The sequence below is a fragment of the Rhea americana genome, unplaced genomic scaffold (assembly GCF_003343005.1).
Source record: "Rhea americana isolate MKP2758 unplaced genomic scaffold, rheAme1 scaffold_2, whole genome shotgun sequence".
Classification (NCBI taxonomy): Eukaryota; Metazoa; Chordata; class Aves; order Rheiformes; family Rheidae; genus Rhea; species Rhea americana.
Genome location: NW_028186149.1, coordinates 12,552,559 through 12,564,817, shown reverse-complemented (window position 1 = coordinate 12,564,817; position 12,259 = coordinate 12,552,559). Strand labels below are relative to the sequence as shown.

The 12,259-nt window shown below is 39.8% G+C and overlaps 1 protein-coding gene across 2 annotated transcripts in view; it reads left to right on the top strand.

Moving 5' to 3' along the window:
• COL24A1 (collagen type XXIV alpha 1 chain) overlaps positions 1-12,259 on the top strand; it is a 145,650-nt gene that overhangs the window by 21,601 nt on the left and 111,790 nt on the right. The window contains exons 4-7 of one of the 2 annotated variants that reach the window (XM_085303505.1): positions 1,456-1,509; positions 3,858-3,911; positions 6,631-6,684; positions 8,779-8,832. In XM_085303505.1, coding sequence (XP_085159631.1) covers positions 1,456-1,509; positions 3,858-3,911; positions 6,631-6,684; positions 8,779-8,832 — 216 coding nt within the window. The remainder of the gene's footprint in view (positions 1-1,455; positions 1,510-3,857; positions 3,912-6,630; positions 6,685-8,778; positions 8,833-12,259) is intronic. The other variant, XM_085303507.1, reaches the window with a different exon arrangement.

Here is a 12,259-nt window from a genome sequence, read left to right as displayed (position 1 = left end):
CATAAGAACGATTTTTTTCCCCAGTGTTGTCCAAAGTTGTCTGTATTCTGGCAGAGTGAAGGTAATTGGCCTGACGTTGCGTAAAGTCCCTAATTAGCACTGTCATCTTTGCCAGTGATGTTATCTTTCCTTGGAAAAAACAGTATCACTTCTCTAAACTTTTAGATTTTTAGAAACAGAGCCGTCATCTTACTACAACTCTAAGGGGTGTTAGAGATTTTTCTCTCTCTCTGTCTCTACCTCCACGTCTCTTTTCTGCAAAGCCCGTTTGTTCACCATTTTAGCCACCATAGTTGCTCTTCTAATCTCCCTGTTATTCCTGCTGGCTTTTATTGCTTGATGATGAGCAGTGCAATATTCAACGTATTTTGCCTAGTGCCTCAGCTGAGAGATTGCGGTATTTGCAGAGCAGAGGGGAGTACGGGGAAGCCTGGACGAAGGAGCATGCTGAGTCCTTCCCTGCGAACACTGGCTGATTCCCTTCGTGAGGTTTGACTTTCTTGACGCTCACCTTCCCTAGCAGAGCGGGTGTTTTGCTTCTGTTACAGCTGGGACTTGCTGTGCTGGCATTTGGGTGGAAGCCGAGCTCACCCTTCAGAATAGCCAGAGTGCAGCCCACGCTTAAACTCCAGTGTGGTGGATGGAATATAAGTTAGTGCAGACTTGAGTTTATCACTCTCRCTGTTATTTGACTGGGATGATGTAGAGCCTGTGGTTTTGAAAGTGAGCAATGACCATGCAACAGAAAAGGAAAGTTTCTATGATCAAAACAGCTAGATATCTGGAGGGTGGTAYGCTGTCTAATATCCTTACAATGACTAATAATCTAATGTTTGCAAAGGCTACATCTGGATGTATGCTACCGTATATAGCAGTGCATTCATTTAAAAAAAAATGCATTTCTTAGAGAGAGGATATTCATTATATACCAATGAAATTAAGGATGAGCATGTTACTAGCTTTTTATCAGAAATTCATAATTAGGAAACTAAGCTACCATTTGTTTATGTTTATTATGTTTTTTTCTACTTCATGTCTGTCTTTTTGATGAGGTGGTATCTCAATTTTTATAGTTACTTCTCTGAATTTTTCTAAAATGTGCATTTGACATACCAGCATACTCATAAAAGGGCTGAACTATTCTCTATTCTGTGTTTTGAAATACACTACRCTTGCTTGTTTCTAGTCCTTGAACTGAGCTCTTCTTCCCATAATACAAATATACTTAAGCAAAAGTTACTAACTAAATTGTTGGCTCCATTTCCTCATTAAAATATTTTCTGAGTATTAACCTGGCTGCAAATCAGAGATTTAAAACACGTATGCTTGTAGTTTGGGAATGGGTTTTCAAGCTGAGAAAGTTTGCATAAAAAGTCATCAGCTGATCTGATTTAAACTTGTGRTACTATCCTTATATTGGTGTTAGCCTCAACTGTTTGGATTTTGTATCACCAGGGTCCCCCAGGTCCTCCAGGTTTACCTGGTCCGTCAGGAAAGAGAGGTCCTCTGGTGAGTAAAGCAGTTGCATTCTTTGTGTAGCTCTAGGCACATCACTGATAATCAAACTGGAGTCTGCATCGTTTTGTTTTTCTCAACTGTATTCATATGCYTGTTGATTATGAAAGTTTATGATCCTTAAATTTTGGCAGATAGCTGCTCACCTTGCCTTACTTTAACCTTTCTTTTTCTGTAAGCATTCAGCACAGCTAATTCTGCCTGGGTGTGTGCACGGGGTACTGTTACATTTGCACCTAGCTTTTGCTGTCTGTAATACTGATTTTTAGTTTTTGCACGCTGCTCGCATCTGCTGCTCGGCAAACTGCGGTCACGTTTGTTTGCTTTTGGAATGAGAGGGAGTGAGCAATGCCTGCCTCAGCCACAGACAGTGGAATTAGCCGCTGCTGGACGGGGAGGAAAAATCCCCAATAACTGGCGTTAGCCTCTTGTATTGCAGTAGCTCGATAAAAGGGGTGATGCCTGCCTGCGCAGCGTGCTCGAGGAAGGAGATGCTATAGCAAACACTTGTAGCTTTGCTTTGTGTGAGCACACGTACGTGCTTGTGGCTGGATGAGCCCAGGTGTGAGCAGAGGCAGGGACCTTGCCCCATGGCGGGACCCGTGTCCCGGCCACCGCAGGCACCTGAGGAGCTGGCATYGCTGCAAGGGCTAATCGACGTGGTGAGGGAGAGCGACTCCTCTCCGAGAGATCTGCGTTTGCACAGCTGTATGTCTAAAAATACGTGGGAGTCTGTGTTGGGGGTGTGGGGGRCAGTGAGAGAGCGGAGGAGGGTTTACTTAGTGGAAGATTTGGAGGCAAGGGAGCTGGGGATGAGATGGTGGCTGTGGCTGAGCACGCTCATCTAGCCAAATGGCTAATGGGAGGGAAGAGAGGAGTTTATATGAAGGCTCAGCAGATGCGTGGGAGTTTAAAGTCAGCCTTTGAAGGAATATTCAAACAGGCTGTTGCTCAAGAGCATGTTGAAACCAATCCTGCGTGTCCTGCGCTTTGCTGGCTTTCAAAATCTGGAGTGGCTGGGTAGGAAAGTGCCCRGGTCAGAGGRGCAGGATATTGCACGGGTGGTTTARAGCAGTTGGAGGTAAGGGGGGTGGCTGAGAAACATTTGGAAGTATAGAAATGAAGACATGATTCCTTCACATCCGTATCTTCCTGACTTAATTTCCYGGGCCCTTCTTTTGAATCATCATCTTATATCGAAGCTGTATTCAATTGCTTCAGCTCTGTGTGCTGCTGAACCACAAAAATCTGTTCCTGCGTCAAGGACAGGACCCCCCACACCAAGGAAATCCTCATAAACRGGTTCTTATCTTCGCTTTAGGTGAGGCTGCCCACGTGTTGCTGCCAAGTTCCCCTCCACAGCTGTTAGCCGGCTGTTAGTCTGTCACATCCGTCTTCTGCCACACGAGCTGCCCTTTGGGATCCTGAAATGCGTTTCGCGAGGTCAGAGGGAAGCGGCAGAGCCGCGTTGCCCCCCGGGCCCCTTGCCTCCTACCTGACCCTGACGCAGCCTGGGTGCTTGGGGTGCTGTACTGATGCCTCAGTAATGATTACAGGTTTCCTTTAAAAGCTGATTTTTGCAATTCGGGGGATCTCTTCCTGTTTTGATTACTTTTATTTTTGGACCAAATATGTCCGGTGTTCAGTCAGCAATGAGATCAAATTCCCCTGATGCTTCCCGTGCAGCCCCGATGCTTTCGCCCCTCTGCCTTGCAGCRCTTCTTCATTTATGCCCTTGCCTTTCCAGCCTCTGGAGCCCCGTTGGCACTGTAGCTACATTGGCACTTTCTATTTGTTTCTGCTCTCCTAAATTCCTGAGAGAGTCTCCAAAGTTGCCTCTGTGCAAGCTAATCGCTCAAACAGCATGTGGGATAAGCATTTCTATGGAGTTATGTCAACATTATCGTTAGTGAGAGGAAGCACTTAAAAGGTGTAGCTTTCAGGGTTACTGCGAGGTATAATCGGTAAATCCAGTCATATGGTGGAAAAAYAAACACTGAGTTTATCCATTCTAAAACCACAGAATTTGAGAGACTTGAAACAGATTCTTATTGTTTTGATGTTTGAATTAATTGTTTTGGGTAAAATTTCCCAAATACCTGTTAAATTACTTGGGAAGGAATAAAAGTTGAGATTTTTAAAGGAAAGTGCTTAGCTTCATTTTTAATTTTTAGGAAGTGCATGTTTTATTTTCATTTTAGAATCCTTAGAAAGTCTCAACTGATGGTTCTACAAGCAAAAATGATGCTGTAAAATGGTTCTCTGCAAATTGTTCACAGTTCTTCAGTGGAATACCAAATAATCTCACTTTGTTTTTTGGGGTTTTTTTGTTTTTTTAATAGGGTATTCCAGGACCACATGGTAATCCAGGTTTGCCAGGATTGCCGGGTCCAAAGGTGAGTTAATTTATCCACRCTGAACATGTGAACTTCTTAATCACTTTATGGAAGCCATAGATCTGTTTCCTGTAATAGAAGCAACTGGCCTTCATTGGTTTACAAATGGAGATTGTAACTATAAACAATTTTAAATGAAATATAACCAATCAAAGTGAACTCAAGATCAAAACAAAATAGCTGAAAAAAAAATACAGCTGGAAAAAAATGCCTATGTACAGACTGATGACCAGGAAACTTTTATCCGTGAACATAGTCTGTGCTTCCCAAAAGAGTTCCTGTAAATCAACCCAGGCTCTTTGATAAACTGGTATTTGAATGAGAATAAACATTCAATTGCTGTCACATTTTGCCTTGATTAAAAACAAAACAAACAAACAAAAAAAAAAGACGACTGAGTCATTCTCTGTAAATTCTTCTTTCTTTAGCCAGTGCCTGACCTTTCATATATAAATGTGCCAATATTTCAGAYATTATCACTTGATTTATAGAACGCAAAAATTTTCAGTAGATTTATGGATGTGATAGTATTTTTTTTCCTTAGGTTTTAACTAGATCAGGGAGCTCAAATAAAACCCTTCAAACTTGTGTAATGTAGGCCATTTAAATGGATTTGACAGATCTGTGCAGTTGCAAAATGCCTTCAACTCATATTTAGTTTGAACAATTTGATAGATGTATTAGGAAAAAACAAAAGCAACCATAATTTGTTTTAGTGCAGTTCCTTATGGCAGGAATCTGACCTGCCATGACAGGTGTTAAAAACTGCTCGAGGTCACAAAAAGACATGTAATAAAGCTTGTGATGGTAGCCGCTGTAAAGTAACGTGGCGTTGTATTTCTTATGTCTCCTTTTATGAGAAGACCTAAAGTCAGAGACTTGTAATTAACTTTTACAATACTTATGAAGGCTGCATAATGAAGAGTACATTGCTAGGAAAATAACTGCAATCAGTTAATCCTTAGATATGTTTCATAATGTATTTTCTTCCTCTGTTGGATCATAATTCTGATCAGTTCTTTAACTGATTTCATGCTTTTAAGAATAGGAGAAAATTGTGTGTGTGTGTGTATTTATATATACATACACACATATCTCTATGTATATGAAATTCTGTTAGGCTCTAAGTTGCTCTTGCAATTTAAATATGTTTTAAAAGTTTTAATTAAATAGAAATGAGCCAGGTGCTCACCAAGGATTAAGTATGAACAACAAGTTGACCTGCACTGATTGTGTAAGCTGAAATGAAAAACTTTTGTTTAATCTTGAAATATAGTAGACAAGTCACAACAGTTTTCTGGCAGTAGCTTAACACACAATTTTATTCTGCCTTTGATGTACATGCATTTTTCTCTGCTATGTTGAAGCATCCGTTATGCACTTGCTTGAAGCATGGAACAACATTAATTAATATAGTTTTAGTTTTCTGGGTTTCTACTGATCGCTTCCAACTGTGAGCCGGATTCTGCCCCGAGTGTGCGTTAGCAATTCCAGTTGATAGCTGAGGGTCCTCAACATTTAACTCCTGATAAACAGTTGACATGTTTTAAAGTCATTTAAAACTATGCATGAGGTTTCTCTGTATTCCTGATTTTCTGAAAAAAAGATTTTTTTCAAGAAAATCTAGTTTGTGGATTCTGGCTCTGTTCTAACTGCATCGTAATGTTAAATAGATTAAATACTAAGTGCTTTATTTTACCTTCACATTTTGATCCATGGTCATGTGTTGTCCACTCGCTATTGAAAGCCACCTATGATAAGGGCTGCTTGTTTATAAGTTAAAAGTAACATTGAATTAATTACGCTCATTGGCAAAAGGGAGGAAGGGAAAGGCTGTGTAGAAAAGGTATCAGAAGTTATTTTCCAAGGCATCCTTAAAAGAGCCTCACAGGCTTTGATTCCAACAACAGAAACAAGTGGGAGAGCTTCAGCTGGCCATGGGGCAAGAGCTGGAGGTGCTGGCGAGGTGACGCATGGCGGCGGTGGCCTCCCGCAGCTGTGCTGCTCGCCGAGTACGCGGTGCAGACTGCGGACGGAGCTGCCCACTCCAAGTTGAGAGGAAGATGCAGTGAACCAGTGAAATTCTTAGTGTATTTGATGAGTATAAGTGCCTCTCTGAGGCCTCCTAGGCATCTAACTCAGGGTCCTGGACTTGGTGCTGAGGACGTCAGTTCAGTAACTTAGTGCTTCTGTTAACGACGCTGCTGAAATCTTAATTTTTTCTGGATCTCATTCATGATGCCAGCACTACCAAATGAGACTTACGGACACAGAGTGCTTGCAGTTGCTATGACCATTCACGATACCGAGAGCATCAGCCCCGGCTGCCAGTGAGCGTCGGGCAGCTGGGCTCGGCGAGCCCCACTCCACATCAGGGGTAGCTTTCCTCCTGTGCCCTGGGAAGGTGAAAGCCAAAATAAAATCCAAAAAATAAATTTAAAAAAAGCCAAAATAAAATCTGTTTTATTAAATATTTTTCTGACAAATTATGGAATTAAGAAAATCTGTAAATCTCATTCCGGTGTAAACTCAGACTGTTGTATGATGTTATAGTTCTTTATAGATTTGTTTTCTAATAACTTTTGTAGTAATAAAAAGTACAGTTTATATGAACATTCCACTTCCTTTTGCTATAATACTGAAAACATTTGTTACCAAGCATGTGATTTTAAATCTCTGTTCCCTGATGATATTAAGAAGCTTAATTTCTCTGCAATAGGGCCCTAAAGGAGACCCAGGATTCTCCCTAGGACAAGCAAAACGTGGAGAAAAGGTAATATTTTCTTAATTATAGAAAAATTCCTATTCTTCTGTTGAAATCTTGTTTCACATTCACWCAAGTTTTAGCAGCTGGAGCAGTGGTTTGTATGTACCATGCCTCTGGTTTGACACATATATTGGACTAACCAGGACCAACAGGTGATATAATGAACCAAAGACAAAGACAAAATAATATTGCAGACTGAAACTGCAAATAAGCATTTGATTTCATTTGTAAGGAATAAAATTAGGAGGGAAAAGAGTTTTAGAATCATGAAATAGCATTCTCTTTACACTGATATGATGAAGTATAGATAAATTCCTGTTTTCTTATGTATCTTGCATTAGTACAGRAAGTGTCATAAGAAAAGCAAAATTTGATGACTAGTGCGCACACTTCTTTTTTTCTGTGTCAACAGACTCTCTTGGTGCTAATATTTGTCCATATACTTCAGAGATTTTTTTTTCCTGCTAGTTATCTTAAGTGAAATCACAAGAGAAAGTTTTGTAGCCAAATTAGTGGTTACTCTCTCTTCCCAAGTGATTGGGTACAAATATTTAGAACAGTTCTTCATGGAAACTGTGGGCTCGAAAGCTTGTAGTTATTTTAGTTTTACATTGCAAATCCACAGATTGTCTGATGCTTCAAAACTAATGTGCTAATGCTAAAAATCTAATGGCATGTTTACATTCTAATGTGTTAGCCAATGCTATATATTTTTAGAATAGGTTGTATTTATGTTAAGTTTCGTTATGAACATGTGCTAGTAGTTAAATTGTGGAATGTTTGTGCTAAGTATAAAACGCACTAAGAATCCAGGACTCATACTCTTAAAAATGAAGTAAGCATTAGCAAGTAACTTTATTCTAGCTAGCTGCTGGTTTGTACCTGAAATAAGGTGGGGTTATTCTTAATGTTTAAGATTTGTCAAACACTAAGATTCACGAAAAAGTTTTCAATTTTAAAGCACTATTGGATCAAAGACAGGGCAAAATTCAGATACATGTCTATAGATGTACTGATAAGAAACTTATTTGCTGCTTTTGTAAAAATAGCAATGTTATTTCAGGTAGCTGACTTGTACTTGTGGCAATCTAACCACAGTGATATAAGAAGATACACGTGTCCACTTCAAATCCTAGTAATATTCTTTGGCCAGAGCTCGTACCACAAATATTTTGATAAACAATCTAAAGCTCAGATGGGTATTTGTAGATAGTGGTATAATCCAAAAATTGGCATTTCTCCATTTCACACTTAAATTACTTTTCCAAGTAAGCCAAATTTCTACAGCCTACGTAATGGGCTTGAACTCACCTTGATGTCAACTAACTTCCAGGATCTTTTCCTTGACTCATTGTGTTTTGAATTTGGCTACTAACCCTAAAAGAAACCAGTCTTTGACTGAGAGAAGAGAATTGGAATATCCTTCCCTCTTCCTCGAAAAGCACCAACTGTAAGAAAATGCATCTTTTTTCCAGCTCCCTAGCATTCAAGATGCTCTTATTCTCGTGTTGTGCCGCCAGGTAGCTGCAAGGTTTAAGGAACCTGAGTGAGAACAGCCATATGCTACTGTAACACCTTTGTCTATATCCATTTTTCATATCTTCTTTTACACAGATTAGCAAGTCTTTTCCATTGTTTCATGCAGCTTATAGCACAATGGCATAGCATTGATTCCTGTCTGAAGCTTGTAGACATAACACACAATAAATAGTAATAACTACAAATATATATTAATTTATGGTGAAATCACTCACTTCTGTGGGGAATGACTATCTTGAGAATTGTGTAGCTTATTCTCTCCTGATTATGTTGGCTATACGTAAATATTCTGAGGTTATGAACAGATACTGCTCTAGCTGTGATTTGCCCACATTACAGGACACAGGAGTGTGCACGCTGTAGTGGGTAGTATCAGTAGAGGAACTGTAGCCCTTTTCACTTTTTTAAAKCTAAACCAATAAATACACACCTGATAAAAATGGAATTATCTACTTTATCCCAAACATCCAAGAATGTAGGGAAGACACAAAGTCCTGCATGTTTGTAGCCCTGAGTCATGTTCCGGTGAAACGCAGTGATTCTGCCCATTCTGTTGTACAGGGTGATCCAGGCCCAGCAGGCTTTCCAGGCCCACCCGGGATCAAAGGCCAGAAGGTAAGCTACTCTGTTTCCACTTTTCYTGTAATCCTCCCTGCTCAGATCTGTGGCCGGTAGATGGACATCCCRTTGTCAAGAGACCGTGGAAGGAACGTGGGCTGTTGTCTAGCTCCTGGTACGGTTAAAAGTGTCAGGCCCCAGGGCCATCAGTGCAAAACATTTTCTTGAAGCTAAATGAACTGAGATCATGGCAGCTGAATGTAAGTTACAGCTGCTTAAGTTAAACTCCTTTGGAAGGTATACCATGCTCAAACAGAAAGATTACTGGGGAGTATAGGCTTGCCTGCAAGATACAGTCATTTTAAAACCAATTGTGTTCAATTTGCAGTAAGAAGCCCTTTGGCTTTTTTTTCTCTATTATATAATTCCACAGGACTGTGTGTTTATTCATTCAGTAGTAATTCGGGTGCTTAGTTTTTCAGAACTGAATAATTGACTTTTTTCCAGATGTGTGCCAGAGTTGCTAAAACAGAACTAAGGTGAAATACATTCTGGTTTTGCATGCTGTATAATATCAGCAGTGTTATCTTTCAATAGGAGAAATGTCTGATGCCACACACTGCATTTAAGAATACATCTATGTTATGGTAGTTCATGTAGACAGGACCACATAAGGCGAGCAGGTAGTTTTGGAGTGGGAACATGAAGGATGTYAGTGGAGGAAATAAGGCAAATAACTTCAAGTGAGGACAGAAGACTGAGGGAGTGAATGTAGTTCATGTGGAARGAGAGGCTGCCTGATATATATCCCATAGGCTGTTCTTGTTAGTCAGATAGCAACAAACTGGCGAGGAAGGGAGATTCAAGAAGATGGGGGGGAAAGGTGCTGTTCTCTGAAGAAGATGATATTTCTTTGTTGCAAGTGTAACACAAAAATATGGAGAACAGTAGAATTTTCTAGTAGTATGTAATGCTAAAGGCGCCTGTAAAGCATTTGTGAAAGGATGAAATGAATTGTTAGGAAGATAGGCCAAGAATATCTGGGCCTCACTTTTTGATAGTTAAAGAAGGAATATTGAAGGGCTTGCCTGCTATTGAAATTAAGGAAAAAATGACACTGCAACAAAATTCATATTCAGTATTATGTTTTAAGACCACTTCGCTCAATGTTATCTTGATCGTAAAACTGTATGAGTTTCTTAAAAAAAAAAAAAAAAAAAAAAAAAAAAAAAAAAAAAAAATCCTTGGTTTCTTGAATTGACCAGAACACAAAACTACTAAAACTGTAGTCAAAAAAGGAAGTTATTACTGAATTAATACCAGGAGGAAATTTATCTTTTGAAATAAATGTGGCTCATGGTTTGGGGAACTGATTAAATGTGTAGCTCTGACAAGAATTTGCAGCCCCTCTACTGAGAGTTAGCCTAAAAGTYGACACTGATGGCTCTTGTCACTGGCCAAACCTGGGTGCCTTGAGAATCCATCCCCAAGCGTAGTGCTTTCCCACTTCATCAGACTGATGGTTCTGCCTCGACAATAAAGTAGTTTTTGTTTTATCTTAAATAAAAGCTTCTTAGATGAGAAGCAGCTGTCATTTGTTCTGGATTATGAGACTGATGTTTGGGAGCAAGGAAATGAAAATCTCATGGCCATCATTCCCTCTTCCTGCCACAAGAATTCTCTCCTTATCTGAGGGTTAGAGACTCTCTGGAGAAATGTGCTCACTTGATCACTGGAAATTTTACTCTCTGTTTCCATGTCATATACATCAGACGCTAACTAGAACCATGTTTAGGACGATTTCTGCGTGATCCAGATTGTAGGAATACCAGCCTTTGAACAGCACTACACCTATAAAGAGTATTTTGTGCTTGACTGTATTTGAATGAGAAGCCTGTGTTTTGTTGTTTGAAATATTTGATCTTTAGTTAATGTTATTCAAGATTTGTAAATAGATAAACACACTGTCAGAATTCTCCTGAGCTGTTAACTTGTGATCTTAGAAATTATTTTCAAAGTAATGTTAGCACAAATAGTTGTGAAATACACCAGCTAAAAAGATAAACTGCAGAAAACCCAACTACTTCCATTTCTGTTTCATAGCCCAGTATTACTGGGAATTGCCATAGTATTGAATAAATTACATATTTCTAATATCCTTTCTCATCCATATATAGAAAGGAAGAAAAGCAAATCTTAAATATGAATTAATGATGTTCCAAMTTCTATTTGATTTTTGACACATGATTTGTGTTAACTAAGCAATTTCTAAACTGTGAGATATATGATAGTGAATAAAGTCTCATGCTTTTCCAGATGTTTTTAATAGTGTAATGCAAATCTATGCTTATTTCACATCAATCACTCTTTCATGTTATTTTTTTCACATGTTTTCCTGAAAGACTTAAGTTTGATGTTTATACAGCATCCATTTCCCATTAACCATAGTGGTGGCTCTGAAGAGCTGAAGTGTTAGTGAGCCGGCAAAGGGGTACACAACACCAACTGCCACCCTCTGCTGGGCATGGTCACACCTGCTCTGGGGTGTTGTGCTAGTGTGGATGAAACAGTCTGTTTAGCAGATTTTTTTCTAATCGTTATTAGCCTGGATCTGAATTTTCTGTGCAATGTTATGGGACTCTCTAGAGTATATTCGTAGCTTGCCTGAGATCATGCACTGAAATGACTGCAGTTCATATGGGTTTGCAAGTACTTTACAATGATGCTTGAAAATATTTTTTAAAGAAAAAGATTGGCCATTTTTTTTGTTAACTTTCTTCCCAATGTGTTTAAGATRTGTGTAATAGTAAATCATGGGAATCTGCATCTATAAAATCCTGATGAAATTCACATATTAAAGTATAATATGGTCAGACAAATTGAAGGATTTGTGTAGAGAGAGGGGAAAAATCAGTTGCGCACTGAGAAGGGCTCCATGTTCGCTTTTGCCTGTGTTTTTGTATCCTGTAARAAGTAAGGCAGGTAGGTAAACATAAGGCAGTAGCTGCGGTGATGTAAACCTTACGCAGCCTAGAGTGCCGAGGTACTTTTCCTGGAGAGTGTCATTTTCCTGGAGCTGTGTGAGATAAATTCCTCCACTGGATTAGATGGAGATAAGGTCTTTTTCCCTGGTCAGGGAAGGAAAAAGTACCTTTCCTTTCATTAAAAATGTTTGGCTGGATTTTGRTATGATTTGGCCTTAAGTAGTTCTGGTCTGTTGCTCCTGCTGAAGCCCCTACAGTGCTCCCTAAGAAACGCAGGCAGCCCCTGGAAGAGGATTTGTTTTACCCCTTTTTCCCTTTAGGGCCTGGGTTTGGCGAGAGAAGGAAGAGGCCACCGGCCAGCCTTGTCCTCATCTTGGCAGGCAAATTTATAGGCAGACTGGCAAAGGCCTCCCAGTAACGCCCTCCCCGTCCCATGGGTCGCTCCTCCCTCCTGGCATCTCGCCCGCTCCTCCAGCGGGCGTTCTGCCCCTAGAGGCAAT